The sequence below is a fragment of the Orcinus orca genome, chromosome 11 (assembly GCF_937001465.1).
Source record: "Orcinus orca chromosome 11, mOrcOrc1.1, whole genome shotgun sequence".
NCBI lineage: Eukaryota > Metazoa > Chordata > Mammalia > Artiodactyla > Delphinidae > Orcinus > Orcinus orca.
In genome coordinates this window covers 9524314-9541737 of record NC_064569.1, presented here as the reverse complement: position 1 = coordinate 9541737, position 17424 = coordinate 9524314, and the positions used below count along the sequence as shown (strand labels likewise).

General features: G+C 41.6%; 1 protein-coding gene across 3 annotated transcripts in view; it reads left to right on the top strand.

Moving 5' to 3' along the window:
- Positions 1-1789: 1789 nt before the first annotated feature.
- LRP6 (LDL receptor related protein 6) overlaps positions 1790-17424 on the top strand; it is a 173075-nt gene continuing 157440 nt past the window's right edge. The window contains exon 1 of one of the 3 annotated variants that reach the window (XM_033408194.2): positions 1790-2137. In XM_033408194.2, the coding sequence (XP_033264085.1) occupies positions 2083-2137 (55 nt within the window). In that variant the 5' untranslated portion in view covers positions 1790-2082. The remainder of the gene's footprint in view (positions 2138-17424) is intronic. The other 2 variants (XM_033408195.2, XM_004281142.4) reach the window with 2 other exon arrangements.

Sequence of the window (17424 nt, the reverse complement as noted above, 5' to 3'; positions counted from 1 at the left end):
ATGAGAAAACTGAGGTGCAGTGCACTTAAATATCACGCCCAAAGTTACACATCTAGTAACTGGCAGGGTTTTGGAGCCTACCGGTCTTATTCCAAAGCTCATGCCTTCCCATTACATCCTGTTGTCTCCACAGCCTCACAGCTTCGAGGTAATATTCTCTAGGCTACTGCTGAAAACCTGGTTCTCAGTTACCTGTTTTGAGGAGGACAGAATACAAAACTTGCAGAGTCCTGACATGTTTCTTGGAAGAAGGTAATTTAAATCAGTGATGGTCAGACTTTCACAGGTGAGTTTAGGAGAAAGTGATTTAGCTCTTTCTGCCCTTCTGCTTACAGACACCTATCGCCTTGGTTCCGTGTGCATTTCTCGGAAGGAGCAGAGCCTCTGCAGTCGGAAGACCTGGGTTGGGTTCCGACCTGCTATGCTCTACCTGGGTGGCCTTGGGTAAGTCATTGAACTCCTCAGCTTCTCATTTTCCTTTCTGCACTAAGGATACTAAGTGACACAACCTGCCTTACCCCAGGGTAGCTGTGAGTGTCAAATCTGATCATGTGTGCTCAGCACTTGGTGAACTCCAATATTACTAAGATACCAGTACCAATGCGGGAGTAGCTCCAGCTCCGCACCCATCTGACCCCAGGTAAGGGCATGTGACAGCTGGGCAGATTGCACCTAATGGCTCCTTTACGGTAACTCTTGGTGGCTTGCCCTCCTCCCTCCCCACCTCCCGCTTCACCCCGCACTGAAGCTGCCATGTGATTCCAGGGGCGTGTGGGTTGTTACTCCTGAATGCCCAGTGCACGGAGAGCAGCCAGCAGAGGCTGAACAAAATCAGAGTCTGAGATTCCGATGAATCCTTTCCTCAAGCTGAAGACGGATAGTCAAAACATGCCCAACATTCATCATTAAACGCGTTTGTAAAATCCCGAAGACAGTTCTGACCGATTGTCCCTTTGCTCTGTCTTAGGTGCTGACGCATTTATCTTGGAATTTTATCTGCCAGTTTAGAAATCTTTAGTCCTTGTTGGACTTAATTGAGGGGGCAATCTGTAGTTCTGGGAAACCAGGAGAAAAAATTAAAAAATCTCCGTTTTGTGTTGGCGTTTGAACACCCTTCTGGTGTTCAAACCATATCTACGTTGAAAGTCGGTGGACGCAGCATTAATTTTTATTTGCCTTAAAAAAAAATAGATGCTTAAACCAATTTCCAACCTTGGGACTAAGCTCATCACCCGCGTTGGGACCCGCGAGGCTCCCCGAGCGTGGACCTGCCGCTTCGCCGGCCCCGGCCCGCCGCCCCCCGCCGCCCCCCGCCGCCCCCCGCCGCCCCCCGCCGCCCCCCGCCGCCCCCCGCCGCCCCCCGCCGCCCCCCGCCCAGGTGGCGGCCGGCAAGGCCCGGGAGCCCCACCTGGCTCGGCCGGCAGCGGCCGCACAAAGACCCGCGCAGGCGGCGGCCGGGTCGAGCCGCAGAAAGTAGTCCCGACCACGCCGTCTCCGATGTTGTTCGACGTCGCTTCACGCCCTCCGCGGGGAGGGCCGAAGAGGCCGGCCCGGGAAAGAATCCCATTGGAATGCGCCGCCGGGCGGCCTTTCCCCTCCCGCCCGCCTCTGCTCGCCCCGCAGGTCTCCTGGGGTCTCCCAGCCGAGGCCGTGCGCACGGCCCCCTCTCCTTTTCTGGAGTGCCCGGGAGGCGGCGCCGAGGGAGGGGGCTCGCCTGCGCGCAGGGAGACCTCGGCGGCGACTCGCGCAGGCGGCGGGAGGTATATCCCTGCGCCGCTGCGTGAGAGGAAGAGGCTGAATGAGGAGCTGCGCGGGGGAAGCGGGACGCCGGGGGAGGAGGCGGCGGCATGGAAGCAGACGCTGGCGTCGCGCGAGCCCCGGGCGGAGCGGCGCGATAGAGAGGGCGGCAGCGGCGGCGGCGGCGCGCGCGGAGCCTTGACGGGCCCCTTTCTTTCTTCTCTCTCGGGAAAGCTGGGAAGCATGAGCGTGCAGACCTGCCGCTGCGGCGGCCGCCCCGGCTCCTCGCCTCCCCCTCTTCGGGCCGCCCCTCGCCGGTGAGAGAAGCGAACGCGAGAAGGGAAGATGGGGGCCGTCCTGAGGAGCCTCCTGGCCTGCAGTTTCTGCGTGCTCCTGAGAGGTGGGGAGAAGCGGGAGAATGGGGAAGTTGGTGGGCTTTGGGGGGGAGGGGGCCTCGTTCTGCGGTGTCGGGGGGGGAGGGGAGGGAGGGAGGCGAAGCAGGGAAAGAGGAGCCGGGAGAGGCCTGGTCGTGGGGAAGGAGGGAGAGAGGGGCCCGGGAGAAGGGGCTGCGTGCTCCGCCCGGCCACGCTGCAGCCCCCGCCTCGCTTTGCCCACCTCGTCGGGGCCGAGCGGAGCCTCCGTCCGGCCTCCCTGACCGGGTGACACCCCGACCCCCCGGAGCCCCATTCTGTCCGAGTGACTGAGGGTCGGTGTGTCTCTTTCTGCCTGGAGTCACCGGGGACGAGGGGCTTTGTCTGGATTTTGGCTCTCGGAACGGTGGAGCCCAAGATGCTTCCACGTTGGGCTTTCACCCTCGAAGCCCCCGCCTTTTCCATGTCGGTCCTGGGAACTTTGAGAGCTCCCTTACTATTTTTCCAGGCCTTGTTGCAACTAATAACTGGTTTCCGTTGGGGATATAATGATCGTGGGTAAGAGCACAGTTGGAAAGTGACTCCGAGGTTAAAGGTCGAGAGGTTCAGCCTTGGGAATCGCCCGGGCTTCAGGCCATAATAAAATAGAAACGTTGCCCTTGCAACTCCTGGCATTCAGGACTTGCCCCTATTTTCGGAGCATGCAAGTGCACAGTTGGCACCAAGTAGGAGAGTCATCCTTGGTGGAGAGGAGCCTGTCCTGGGACCTAAGTTATCATCTGCTGCGCTCTCCTGGGGACTGCTTGGCACTTTGGTAAATAACATAGGGTATTCTAGATAATTTGCCCCGAGAATCGCGTAAATTCGATGGTCCTGTGGGTTTTTGTTTTTGTTTTTGAATTGGCCTGCAAAGCTGTCACATACGCTGTGACTTTTATTTTGTGACAGTTCACTGAGGTTTTTCACTGGCCCGCAAGATTTCAACAGCTCTTCTCAAACTTACCAGTGGGGAAGTGGTGATGACTCTGATGCTATGGGGCATTTACCAGCAGAGGAATTTAAGTGCCGATTGATGCAATGACTTGTAGCTTTGGTTTTGTTAAAACTCTCGCTTGTGTTCACGGTCAGTTTTTTTTCAGGTACGTCACCTCTTGGGTCTAAGGAGATTTTTAGCTATTAATTTAACAGGCTAAACTTTTGTTAAGTGTGCAAACTTACTGAGGTTTCCAGAACACGATAGAAACTAATAGTCTTGTGCTATAAATGAGCCAGATATGCCATTTTTGAGTATATATTTATTTTAGATGAGAGTGATTGGCATTGTTTTGGAGGAGGAATTTTTTTTCTTTAGTTACGCTTCAGGATTATTACGTCTGCCTGTTGTATCTTTTACTTAATTACGACTCACTGTAAGCATATCCTAAACTATTTCCACGTGTAAACTTCAGAAAGCTAGTGCCCATTTCATTTTCATGGCAGAGAATTTAATGCAGTGTTATGTACTTGAGAGGTTTAATAAGTATATGTTTACTTTGTTATAGTATACTCCCTGTCGAAAGGGGATTTTGCTGTAGCTGTGCAAAACAATTATATTTGCCATAAAATATGTATATATTTTAAGACAGGAGATTAATAAAGTTAACAAATAGGAGAGTCAGCTGATGGGTTAAAGTCTTTGAGAAGTTGAAATCCATAAACCGGGATGTTTCTGGTTGCCCAATTGTGTTTCTTGGAAGGGAAGGTTATGATGTAAATGCCACTTGTTTAACACCACGTTTGAGCCTATTCATTATTGGAATTAAGAGAAGTTGTACTTGAAGTAATATTGTGAAGTATGATATTGTGTAAGAAGACCTAAAAGAGTTAATAGTTTAAATTGCCTCATTTCCACTAGCAAGCAAAGTTTCCAAAAGTGAAGCTTTAATTTTAAATGTAGTATGAGGTGGTCTTTGAATTCAGTGTACTTAACTGTGAGTATATATTTGAACTAAAACTGTCTTTCAGTGTGAAAGATTTTTATTCATAATTTAGATTCTTTTCATTCCGTGATAATGTCATCTTCTGTTAAAATGGCAATATTAGATAACCTTGGACTCCAGGGAGAAATGTGATTAATTTGTTGCATTAAGATAATTTTTCTTCACAGAAGAGTTGGAACTTTTAACTTTGGGAAGATGGGATGATGGGAGAGTTTGGGAGACCTTTTGTCCTCTGGCCCTGTTAAATCAGTAGCTGAAAGGCAGGGAAAAATGCTGTCGTTATCTGGGCTGCATCCCTGTCCCTATCATCAGAGGACAAGGTGTAATGGAAAGATTTGGGAATTTCGACACCAAAATCCTGGGTTTAAAGTCCGTGCTTCACTACTTAATAACTTTATGATTCTAGTCTAGTCAGTGAGTTTCTCTGGGCCCCAGTTTCTTTACTTGTAAAATGTGGGTAGTAATACCAAGCTAATTTGCAAATTTGTTGGGTATATTAAATGAAGTACTGAATATCAGGTGATTTGCAAATGTTATTTTTTGTTATAATTTTTGATTGTGGACGTATCCTCAAATGCTGGGGATTTGAGATTTAATTCGTATGAGATTCACAGATTCTTAAAGATAGAAGAGATCTTGATCCTTCTGGTCTAACCATTTCATTTGCAAGTGGGGAAACGCAGATTCAGAGAGATTATAGCATGATCAAGATCCTACAGCTAATTAATGTTAGAGCAGGGATTTATTGTCCATTCTTTCAGCATTTAAGTATGGTATACCTACTATATATCAGGCTCTGATGGTATATTGGTGAGCAAAATCGCCACGGGCCCTGCTCCCATGGACCTCACGACCTAGGTTGCCATCCTTACTTCCATCCAGGTGCTGGTTAGAAAAGATTATAGCTCTGATTTCTTAGAGGAAATATTTTTTATAAGAATATAAGTTTTGGAATACCATAGTGTGTATAATCCGTAAATACTATGTCTAGCTTATTTTGAGAAGGCTTTGTTGTTTTATAAGAATGTTTTGTTACTTACCTTTTGTTGTTATTTGTTTTGGTGGGTGTTGGTAAATACTGTCAGCACAAGCCACTAGTGTTTCCCATCTTACATTTTTATAGGAGTGGTCCTTGGGAAATTGTTTAGTATCAGGTGTAACGAAGTCTTGGGCAGATAGAATGAATTTTGGTGTGGGAATCAGGAGAATTCGATTCTTATTCTAAGTTTGTCATTTGCTAGCTGTGTGACCTTGGATAAGTTACCTAATCTCTGTACACCTTCGTTAGGATAATGAATCTTCCTTTTGGAGGTTCTCACTTCATATTAACACACTAAGGGCTTTGAGAGGTTCTGAGGTAGAGACCAGTTTTAACTTTGTTTAATCCACTGTTTCCCAAAGTAGGCAATGAATTTTTCTGTAAATCCTTTTAACATTGTGCTGAACCTTTGTTCCAAGCAACACACGTAGAGAGAACCTGGACCAGGTAACCCTTTAAGCGTTAGGTTGAGTCATGTGAATTGATATTTGATGATAATTTCATATAGTTGAATCTGATACTTTAATCCCTTCTTACTTACTTGGCTTTAGATTTGCTCATCTGACTAGGAAATAATTTGACTGGTTATGAAACTTCAGGGTTTCAGCTCCTTGTTATCATCAGGCCTAACAGTGATTTCCCATGGTTAAGTTTTTCAGAGAATTTTTCTTTTCTTTAATTGGAGGTTTTTCCATTTGCTGAACTGAAATGCTTTTCTGTATAAGTTATATACGCTTTGACTATCAGAAAGGTTTGTCTTTTTTGAATATCAAAGAAGATTCTGTGAAGGAGTATATAAATGGAAAATATTTTATGTGAATTTATAAATTGAATATATTGGAAAAACAAGTAATACAGGTTATAGTTCTGCTTAGGCCATGGGTAAATACTCTGAGAAAATTCATTTTCATCATGGACATTTTATTGCAAGTTGATATTCAGAGAAGATGATAAAGAGGGGCACTGTAGCAGAAAGGTATGGGCTTTGTTGACAAATCAGGTTCGTCTTCCACCACTTTATATAGCCTTGGACAAGTTACTTAGCTTTAGTTTCTTCCACTATTTCTTCTACTATTAGACGGGTATTATACCTTCCAAGATTTCTGTGAGAACTGATGAAGTGTTTGCAAAGGGATAGCACAGTGCACAGTCTGTGGACTTTGAGTAAATGGTCACTATTGTCAAGATGGCTAATTTAAAAGAAATGTTAATGCACAGGAAAGACGAGTAAAACATATATATTCTGGGCATTGTTTTAGACAGTAGTTTTAAACCAGTGGTTTTTGAACTTGATTCTTTTGCAACTGGAACAAACTCCGTGAAATACTTTTACTTTTGATATTTTCTATTTTGTTTTATATAAACAAGATGGCCACTATCTACTAAATTTATTTTACCTTCTAAAGGATTGCAACTTGAACACTGGTAGGTGATTATTATAAATAAGCTAGAGAATAAATAGTTCGATTGATTATAATACTTATTTACTTATTTAAAAGTTGCCCATACTTATGGGCAAAATAATTTTATCAAAATATTGTCTAATTGAGAATTTTATTGTATTTGTTTATAATAATTAAAATCAGTTGATGGACTTCTCCCTGTAGGATGGGTAAATGCTATACCGAGTGCCTGCATTGTATATTTCAGTCTTTGTATGAGAGTCTTTTACATATCTTCTGTAAAAGGACCTCCTCTTAATGAATAGAACTCTGCTCCATGTGAATAACTTTGAAATTCAGTCAGATACATGGACTAGGCAACCTAAAGCATAGGATATTTGCCTTTGAGATTATTCATTTAAAATATAATTCATCATAAATACAAGGAAAACTGTTATTTGATATTATTATCACATGCTTTTGTTTCTCAAGCTGTTTGTGTTATTTGTGGCGGTGACTGTCCTCACAAAAAAGTCATGCAGATGTGAGACTGGAAAATACTAAAATGTACCTGGGCTCAATTTGGTGAACATTACAGGTACTTCAATGCTGTGATCCTATTAGCTATAATGTAACTTGCTAATTTTTGTTTCTGTGATACCTTGCTTGGAAGGGCCAGGAACTTGGGGATGTGAAGTGAAATCATATTTTTAGGCAAAAAAAAAAAAAAGTGAAAATTTAAATTATTAATTGACACGAGAAAGACGCATGACTGACCTAAGGCCAGATTGCTTGTGCTCTGGACAGTAATTTTACATGCGGTGCTTTCTGTATGCATCTGATTTCATCTGGACCTTAATATGGTTTTGAAAATGATACCAATCACTTTGGATAAGGGAAAATAAATAACATTGTAATTTTGGAGTTTGCACGTAGGTGGTTTGTCATATTACTATAAAATAAAAACTAGTCCAGATTTAGGTAAGGAGAGACTTTACTCAAAAGGATTATTGCAAAAGGGAGAATGCTCTTCTGTAGGATCTGCAGGCATCTCAAAATAAAACACAAAAAGACTCTTCTTTTATGGAGAAGGGTGAGCAGGGCTGGCAGGGCCGAGTGGGTGAGGGTGAGCAGATTGCATGATCAAGATAGTTTAACTGGAGTTTTTTTTATTTACTGCAGTCAGTTGATGGCTTGGAATGAGCTGTTAAGGGAGCCTAAGAGCATCTGCTTGCTTAAATTTAGGGCAAGCCATACTTTAGGGGCTTGTGGGAAAGGAGAAAAGCCCGACTAAAGTTTGGTCAAGCCAAGTCAGTGGATAAGCAAGGGTAGTTGTGAGCACTTGGTCAGTCCTGCTGTTGTTTAAAAGAAAATTTGTCAGTCTTAGGGATATGTTTTAGTCAGCTCAGGCTGCTACAACAAAAATATTATAGACTAGATGGCTTATAAACAACAGAAATTTATTTCTCGCGGTTCTGGAGGCTGGTAACCCAACAGCAGGGTGCCAGTATGGTCAGATTCTGTTGAGGACCCTCTTCCAGTTTGCAGACTGCTGACCTCTCTTTGTATCCTCACAGGGCAGAGAGAAGAGAGAGGAAGCAAGCTCTCTCTGGACTTTTATAAGGGTACTGATCCTATTCATGAGGACTCTACCCTTATGACCTCATCTAATCCTAATTACCTCCCAAAGACCCCACCTCCTAATACATTCACATGAGGGGGAGTGTAGGGTTTCAACATATGAATTATGGGGGACACAGACATTCAGTCCACAACAAAGTAGGCTAAAGTCATTGTGAAGTTGGTCTCATTAGATTGGTCTGATTATTTATGTAGGTGTAGGCATTTTAGGTCTGCTTCAGTGGGACTTTTTATAAGGAATCTTGGATTGAACTTTTAGAAGCCTCTTGAGGCCAGGAAGCCAAGTCAAGTACTCACCATTGGGTTTCACTTGCAGTACCTGTAGATTTGGATAAATTCCTAAGGTCCCCAAAATATCCTAGGGTTCCTGGGCCTGCCTGGAATTGACCTTGCTTACTTTACCTGTAAGTCTGGGAACTGTAAGCCAGGTACCAGTCTAGTTTTCCCAAGGGAACTGTAAGCATTGTTCCATAAAATCAATCACAGCTCCTTAAAAGTAACTGGTGGTATTAGATTAAGTGAACATGACTTTCAAATATGACATCCAGTCAAAGCCTTGGTTGCATTATAATGTTTCCAACCGGGAGGACAGACTTTTATTGAACCTATACAAATAACTATGTTGCCATGAAAATAAGAATACTCATTTAAATAAGAGTTTTGTTTTTGAATTATGGATGAATTAGGAAGAAAAAGATAAATGTTTTTATTTCTGTTTACAAAAGCATAGCCTGCTGAAATTGTCAATGAATTATAGATAGCTTAAGAGAAAAGAGAAACGAATTCCTTATATCCAGAAAATAGGACATTAAAGCATCAGCAGTATTTTAAAACCCATAATCATCCTTCATCAGTTTATTCAGTCCTGTGTGATTAATTCTTGTTCTGCTAGATCTTGGGTTAACAGTCTCATGAATCCATCCGCTTCACTAGTTTTTTGGGAATCCTGACTCAGTCCACTGGTATAGTCTCAAAGTTATTTAAGTGATGCCATCAGAAGCTTGTGCCCAGGAGTTACCGGTATAGTCCTCTTTCAACAATCCTTTTTTTGTTGAAGACAAGCACTTGGCCTGTAGCTCACTTGCAGGCACTTTCAGGGAAGCATCGAAGTAAAACAAAAAACACTCTGTAGATGACAAAAGACTTAAAATGGTGGTGATGACTTATACGGGTAGTTTCAAAAGTGAAAGATCTGATGAGAGTTTGTTATAAAAAATAATGCAGTTGGGCTTCCCTGGTGGCGCAGTGGTTAAGAATCTGCCTGCCAATGCAGGGGACACGGGTTCGAGCCCTGTACCGGGAAGATCCCACATGCCATGGGGCAACAAAGCCCGTGTGCCACGACTGCTGAGCCTGCGCTCTAGAGCCTGCGAGCCACAACCACTGAGCCTGTGAGCCACAACTACTGAAGCCCGTGCGCCTAGAACCCGTGCTCTGCAACAAGGGAAGCCACCGTGATGAGAAGCCCGCGAACCACAACGAAGAGCAGACCCCGCTTGCCGCAACTAGAGAAAGCTCGTGCACAGCAGCGAAGACCCAACGCAGCCAAAAATAAATAAATAAAATTTAAAAATCTCAAAAAAAAAAAATAATAATGCAGTTGATGAATAAGTTTGGTTGTTTTTATGGCATGCAAACCAAAATAAAATCAGTCCAGAAAAGTTTTAGGCAAGATATCTATAAGCATAATGATTAACCTTATTTTTAAAAAGAGTAGTTATTACATCTGATTTATGAGTATAAATGAATATAACTGTTGTACAGAAAAAGACTTAAAGATATAGTGTAATCCTGAGATATAATGTGTCATGAAGCGTATAGTTAGAGCATATCAAGAATATATCAAGATTATCAAGTAAAAATTTTTAGTTAAGTCTGGAATAAGTCCTAAACATCTGTAAAATAAAATTCCATAAGTAAGTTAAGTGAATCACTGGTGGAGAACCACTCACTGGCCTACCAATAATATACTGTATTCAAATTAGAGAAATGAAATTGTGACCAAGGTAACATTAAAAAAAATCATAAAAGAGAAAAATCAAAATTGTAATTGATGACTCTGTACTGTTGTCTAATATCAGACAAAGCACCACTGGGACTCAGGAAATGGAAACACATTGTGAACACTGAGGCTGGTGATAAATTTCTAGGAACTTCATCCAGTTTTTGAAATAATCATATTAACATTTTACCCATACTGATTTAATCTAGGGAGGGTAAGCCTCTCTTCTGATTGGGCAGTGCTTCCCATGCAAATCATAGCATTGATCAAATAAGCCAATTATTTTTAGTATCTCTCTTCTTACAGGGTGAAAGAATTAATCCTTTGTGAACTTCCAGGGGCCCTTTGGGAAATTTTAAAGACAGTTGTAGGTGCAAAAGACATCATTTAGTATTTGAATTTGAAAAGGCAGAATGTCAAAAGTTGTCAGGAGGTTTGAACATTCGATTAAATGGGATCATGGATCAGTGAGAAAAAATACCTGGCAACCTATTTAACCAGTGTCGAAAAAATATTTTTTTAAAAGTGAACATAGGAAAGAACTTTAGCTCTTTCAAAAGTGGGACGACTTTTTAAAATGATAACACACGATAAAATTAACACCAAGTGCAGGAAATTCCGAAAAGACACCGAATTTTTGGCTTCTGAGGAGATTGATTACTCAGAAAGCAAAGAAAAACCTTTTATAACCTCTTTATTAACAGTGGATCAGAACCCAAGAAAATTTTGTCATTTTAGTAGAAAACCAAATTTTAATTTTATAAGTATAATGTTTGATACTGAAGCACTTTCTGAAAATCTTACAAATAAACCTGTCAGGTCTTAGCTGGCTTTGACCGTGACAAATAAAATTCTTTTTATCATCAACTTGTTATAACTTTCTCTGTCCATTCAGGTTTGTTCTGCATGTTCCTCTTTCTCATTCTGGAGCACTTAGTCATTTTACTTTAGGACCTTTTTTTTTTTTTCCTTAAAAACACATTCTGCATATAGAGTTCCTTTCTGTCATTATTTCTATTAGAGTCTCATTTACATACAAGGTTATAACTTATAATTACAGTAACTACTATTTTACAGAGAAAACTATGAGGTGGATAGTTGTGAACTGTCTGTCATACACCAACGTTTTGTAGTAGACTGGCAGAGTTTATGAATAGACATCTTACAACTTCTTATAGCCATGCACTTCCAGATAGTACAACTTCTCAATGTGACAAAAATGAATATGTTCATTGATAGACTCAAATATGTGTGGCTTCTTGGTACCATGAAAATAAGAGGCAAAAACTTGTATAAACTTGAAATGCTTATGCTTCAGTGTTCTGTCTTACTTAGAAATGACCTAGGTATTTAATGAATATCCATGGACTAACTTAGCATAAGTCTAAGGTTTTAAGTTACTAAAAGATTTTGGAAACTACAAGTTGGCTTATTACAAGATATAATTACTTTTGAAGTACAGTTTGTCAGAATAATGATTCAGCTTGACTAAGTACAAATGTAGATGTAATGCTAGTTTATTCTGTCAATAAACCTGTAAAAATTTAGGAAGAACATATTCAAGTAGAATAAAAACCTATTCTTGTGTTATACTTAATGCCCATAACTCAGAAGACATAGGTGTTTTTATTAAACCAACAATATTAAACTGGTCTCATATACCAAAGATTTGCCTAAATGTATGTTAACTTGGATTTTTAAAACATTTGGGTTAGTTTCTAAGAATTTTAATTTCCTTAACTTCTGGAAATCTTAGAAATACTTTTTATGTGAGCACTTTTTGTTGTTATTTTAACAACTTTATTGAGATATTCACACAGCATACAATTCACCCATGTCACGTGTACAGTTCAGTAGTTTTTAGTCTATTCACAGAGTTGTGCCACCATCACCACAATCAGTTTTTTTGTTTGTTTTTTGTTTTGTTTTTGTTTTTTGCGGTACGCAGGCCTCTCACTGCTGTGGCCTCTCCCTTTGAGGAGCACAGGCTCCGCACGCACAGGCTCAGCGGCCATGGCTCACGGGCCCAGCCGCTCTGCGGCATGTGGGTTCTTCCCGGACCGGGGCACGAACCCATGTCCCCTGCATCGGCAGGCGGACTCTCAACCACTGCGCCACCAGGGAAGCCCCCAATTTGTATTTTTAACTTTAGGTCCCTGAGCCCCTCGTGAATCCCTAGGGGGGAAAAAGTGCTAGTGACTACAGGGAATTGAGGGGTTGGAGTAAGAAGGGAAAGGTCTGACAGGGTGGATAGAGGGGTGGAGGAGATTGGGGTATTAAAGGAAGATAGATAAAGGATTTAAGGGAAGGTTGAGGTTGGTAAAATGGAGGAAGGAAGAGAGATGGTGATGGGAAAGGAGAGGTTTTAGGGAGATCCCGTTTCCCAAGGAGGACATTGAAGTTCTAAATTGTCTTTAGTAAAATTTTGCCATTTTTTAAGATACTGGACTGAATTAGGGCTGTAATGGTGAAGCGTGTGGTCAGTGGGAGAAGACGGAGGGCGCTCAATAGAGTGACAGTTACCGGTTGGATTAGATAATTAAGGCATAAGAATTTTTTTTTCTTTTTTTTTTACATCTTTATTAGAGTATAATATCAGCTATACATATATCCCCATATTCCCTCCCTCTTGCGTCTGCCTCCCACCCTCCCTATCCCACCCCTCTAGGTGGTCAAAAGCACCCAGCTGATCTCCCTGTGCTATGCGGTTGCTTCCCACTAGCTATCTATTTTACGTTTGGTAGTGTATATATGTTCATGCCACTCTCTCACTTTGTCCCAGCTTACCCTTCCCCCTCCCCGTGTCCTCAAGTCCATTCTCTAGTAGGTCAGTGTCTTTATTCCCATCTTGCCCCTAGGTTCTTCATTACCCTTTTTTTTCCTTAGATTCCATATATATGTGTTAGCATACGGTATTTGTTTTTCTCTTTCTGACTTCACTCTGTATGACAGACTCTAGGTCCATCCACCTCACTACAAATAACTCAATTTTGTTTCTTTTTATGACTGAGTAATATTCCATGGTATATATGTGCCACATCTTCTTTATCCATTCATCTGTCAATGGACACTTAGGTTGCTTCCATGCCCTGGCTATTGTAAATAGAGCTGCAATGAACATTGTGGTACATGACTCTTTTTGAATTATGGTTTTCTCAGGGTATATGCCCAGTAGTGGGATTGCTGGGTTGTATGGTAGTTCTATTTTTAGTTTTTTAAGGACCCTCCATACTGTTCTCCATAGTGGCTGTATCAATTTACGTTCCCACCAACAGTGCAAGAGGGTTCCCTTTTCTCCACACCGTCTCCAGCATTTATTGTTTGTAGATTTTTTGATGATGAAGACATAAGAATTTAAAGGAGCTGGGAAGGGCTATTCCCTTGTGAAGAGCCAAGGAAATTCCCTTGTGTAATCTCCATTATAGGAGTTAGGGAAGTTAGAAGAGGCCTCACAGAAGAGCTGGGAATATTCCCCCTCAAGAGTTAGGGTGTGATTGTCTACTCAGAGAGTCAAAGAAAAAAATTCTTTGCTGGAAAATATCAAGGTAACTTCTTGCCATGTTGCAACAGACAAAATGTCTGCAGCACTGCTTAAAGAGTTGAACTCAAGGAAAGATCCCTGAGTCTCTGAGCAGGAGAGGAGTTTAAATGACTCACAAAGTGTCATTATTGAGGTGGCGATGGCATGGGTCCATAGGTGAGGTCAATACCCATCCAAGTCATGTCACTCACTATACAGATGTCAAATACAAATAAATTCCTGCTTGGTAAGGCGAGTCTTTATTCACAAAGACTTTTGCAGTAAGGAGAATGACCACAAGGTATGCAGGTATCTCAGAATCAAACCCAAAAGGACTTTACTCTTATATGTAGAAATGAATAGTGCCAGCAGGATATTTGTGGGAAAGTGGGACAAAGTGGGTAGAGGTTAGCAGATGACATGACCAGGGCAGTTTTAACAGGAGGTTTTTGTGTGTATGGTCAGCTGGTACTTCAGATGAGTCCTTGAGAGAGGATGTTCTGGATTGGCTTGCTTAAGGTTAGGGCTAGCCGGAGTTCAGGGCAGAGAAGCCTGACTAATCTGGTCAGGCCAAGTCAGTGTGTAAGTTGGGCATTTGTGTGCATTTGGCCAGTACTTAATGTAAAATCCTTTAGGGTTTATGACAAGTATGCTTTTAGATCAGGTTCTAAAAAATTCCTTTTAAATATTAGTAAATGTTTTCTATGTGACCGTCTACAGTGAACTGTTAGGGATTTCCCCCAAATTATTTGAAAGGTATGGCTCCTGTTCCCAAGTGGCAGAGGTCCTAGTTGAAGAAGGAAATATACCTAAAAAAAATGCTAATACCAAATAGGTGGTGAAGACTGTAAGGGTGCAAAGAAGAAAAGCTGAGGCAGTTGGAAAGATTCTTGGAATAGATAAGGTTTGAATCTGGCCTTGAAGGATTTGCTTGCTGGATAGGGTTAGAGAAATATGGAGCGTGCAGGAAAATGAATACACTGTGGTGGTGGAGTATGATGTGCTCACAGTTGATGTGTTAAAAACTAGTTTGTATGATGCAGAGACTATAAAAGGTAAGTTAGAGTCATAGGTAGAAAGCACCTGGTGGAGGCCTGAGGTATTGAGGCTTTTTAATTTTAGGCACAGGAAATCAGAAACCTTTTTGAGTTGGATAAAGTAGAAATATTAGAAGTAGAAAAGGGAAGGGAGAGTGTTGAGATCGTTTACTATTGAGGTAGTTTAGACCTGAGGTTATGAAGGTCTAGAGTAGGATAGTGGTTCTAAAAAATGGAAAAGAAGAGGCAGATTTAAGGACATGCTAAAGGAGAATCAACAAGACAGTGAGTGATTGGCAGATGGCGGGAAAAAGGTGGGTGTCAAGGATGGCTCCATGGCACACCAGTAGGATTAGGAAAATTGTGGTACCATTGACTCTTGAGAGTTTTCTTTGGGGGAAAGGTGATGAATTTAATTTTATGGCAGGAAGAGACGGCCAACTTAGATAATTTTCTCATCTACACTCTGTGTTGTTCCCTAAGCAAGAGAGTGTAGAAGAGAAGATTATCCAAGTTCACCTGGTTAACCAGCAACTCTATTCAGGTAATTTTCAAGTCATCATCTCCAGCCTAAGCTTCAGTTCTACACATATAACTTCTTGTTGGCCATCTCACTATCCTGTTTCTTGAATCTCCAATGGCTCCTGCCAGGTCTCTGCTCTCAAAAAGCTTTGTTTTAATAAAGCTAACCTTGCTGCCACCAAGAGAATAATTGTATTAATCACAAAACCTTACAGTATTGGTATGCACTTCATATAACCACCCATTAGTTATTAACTCCTTTAGTCTAACTTCCCACCTATCACACAACTGCAACTGCTTTCTCCAAGTCTTTATAACCAAATCCAACTGGCCTTTTCTCAGTCCTTATTCTTCTCTGCAGCATTCAAAAATGTTGACCATATCCCCACCTATGTAGAATGTTCTGCATACTATACTATTATTCCTCTGATCATGCTTCATCTGCCTTTTAGTTTCAGATCTTCCCTCCCACTTAGCAAACATAGGTATAGACTAAGAAAGGAGGCAGGGCAACTTGTCATTTGAGACTGAGGACAAAATAGAGGAGGATGGGTGGGATATAAAGAGATTTTTGAGAAGTTTAAATTAAGATGTTGGGGATGTATGACATTTACCTTGCTTCCTGCTTCACTGAGATTACTTTGTGAGATGATCTGGGATGAAGGATTCAAAGCATGGAATTTGTCTTCAGGAAAGCAGAAAAAGTTCAGAAAGGCACTAGGGAAAGATTGGTAGGAAGTTAATAAAGGAAAATAAGGATTTCTAAGCACCTGTGAAGGTTCACTAAAGAGATATGATGGTGGTTATTTGGGTTATCTGGGTATTAGGAAGTCTGAAGGTAAGTGCTTTGGAGTGGAAGATACTGAGTGCATGGCACATACACTACAACTAGGGGCAAGTGTGTGTGGATCCAGTGTATTTCTTTAGTAGATTAAAACAGTATTACAAATCAAATTATACCTTTCAGATGTCCCATTTAATATATTGCTAAGTAGATATTGGTGACAATATTGTAGAAAGTATTGAAGTATCAGAAGGGTGGTTGGACAGGATGAAATCTGGGATTTCTTTTCTTTTTTTTTTTTTTTGTGGTTCGCGGGCCTCTCACTGCTGTGGCCTCTCCCATTGCGGAGCACAGGCTCCTGACGCGCAGGCTCAGCGGCCATGGCTCACGGGCCCAGCAGCTCCACGGCATGTGGGATCTTCCCGGACCGGGGCACAAACCCGTGTCCCCTGCATCGGCAGGCGGACTCTCAACCACTGCGCCACCAGGGAAGCCCTGGGATTTCTTTTTAATAGTGTGTATAGGTTTATGTATAGTCCTTTAGAAATCCTCAATTATAACCACTACTGCTAACTTAAATTAACTTGTTCACACCTCCCCCCCCCCCCCTTTTTTTTTGTACTCTTAAGGCTTGTGAGGCCTTAAATGACCAGAAAAGTTCTTTGGATTTTGTAGACCACATATTTAGTAGAAATGTTAATGTTTGACTTGAAAGCCATAAAAGACATTTAGCTGGTACTTAATGCCATATACAGATGTGGTGTAGTTTTCCAAGGAAAGTGCCATAAAGAAGGGTGCCCAATAAATATCAGATTATCATCACTCTTGGATTTTAAATTGTAAATGCTCTGGGCTATTTCTTAGCCTTGTGCAGCACTTAACATTGTACCCTTAACTAATATTGACCTTCTGATTTTTATAATTGGCGCATACTATGAGGGGCTCAGTATAAGATAGTGCAGTGAACACTATGTGGACTGATAAATCAGTGTGATGTATGAAGGCCTGAAACGAGCTAAAAGTGAATCTGTGAGGGAAATTTGCCAATAGCAGCTGTAGGTACGCAGAATAAGCAGAAAGGGCTCTTAGTCACTTTTTAAAAAAGCTGTCTGCCCATCTGTTTTTGACTAAGAAAGTTGGACTTAAGCTTAGTTAGAAGAGTTCATGTTGTGCTTACTGATGAAAATAGTGGACTTCATAACTCCATTTGGCAGACACAACCCATAAACTGGCTTAAACATCACTTTTTTCTTTACTGTTTTTGAGCACCTTAATTTTTTTTAAATTACTTTCTTAAAGAGGGAGTGGTTAGTTTTCAGGGGCACTTGGTCTTGGCTTTGGATGACTGTCTTAGACCTTTAGTAAGTAATTGTGAGAGAAGATCATGTAGATTATTGCATTGTAACTCTG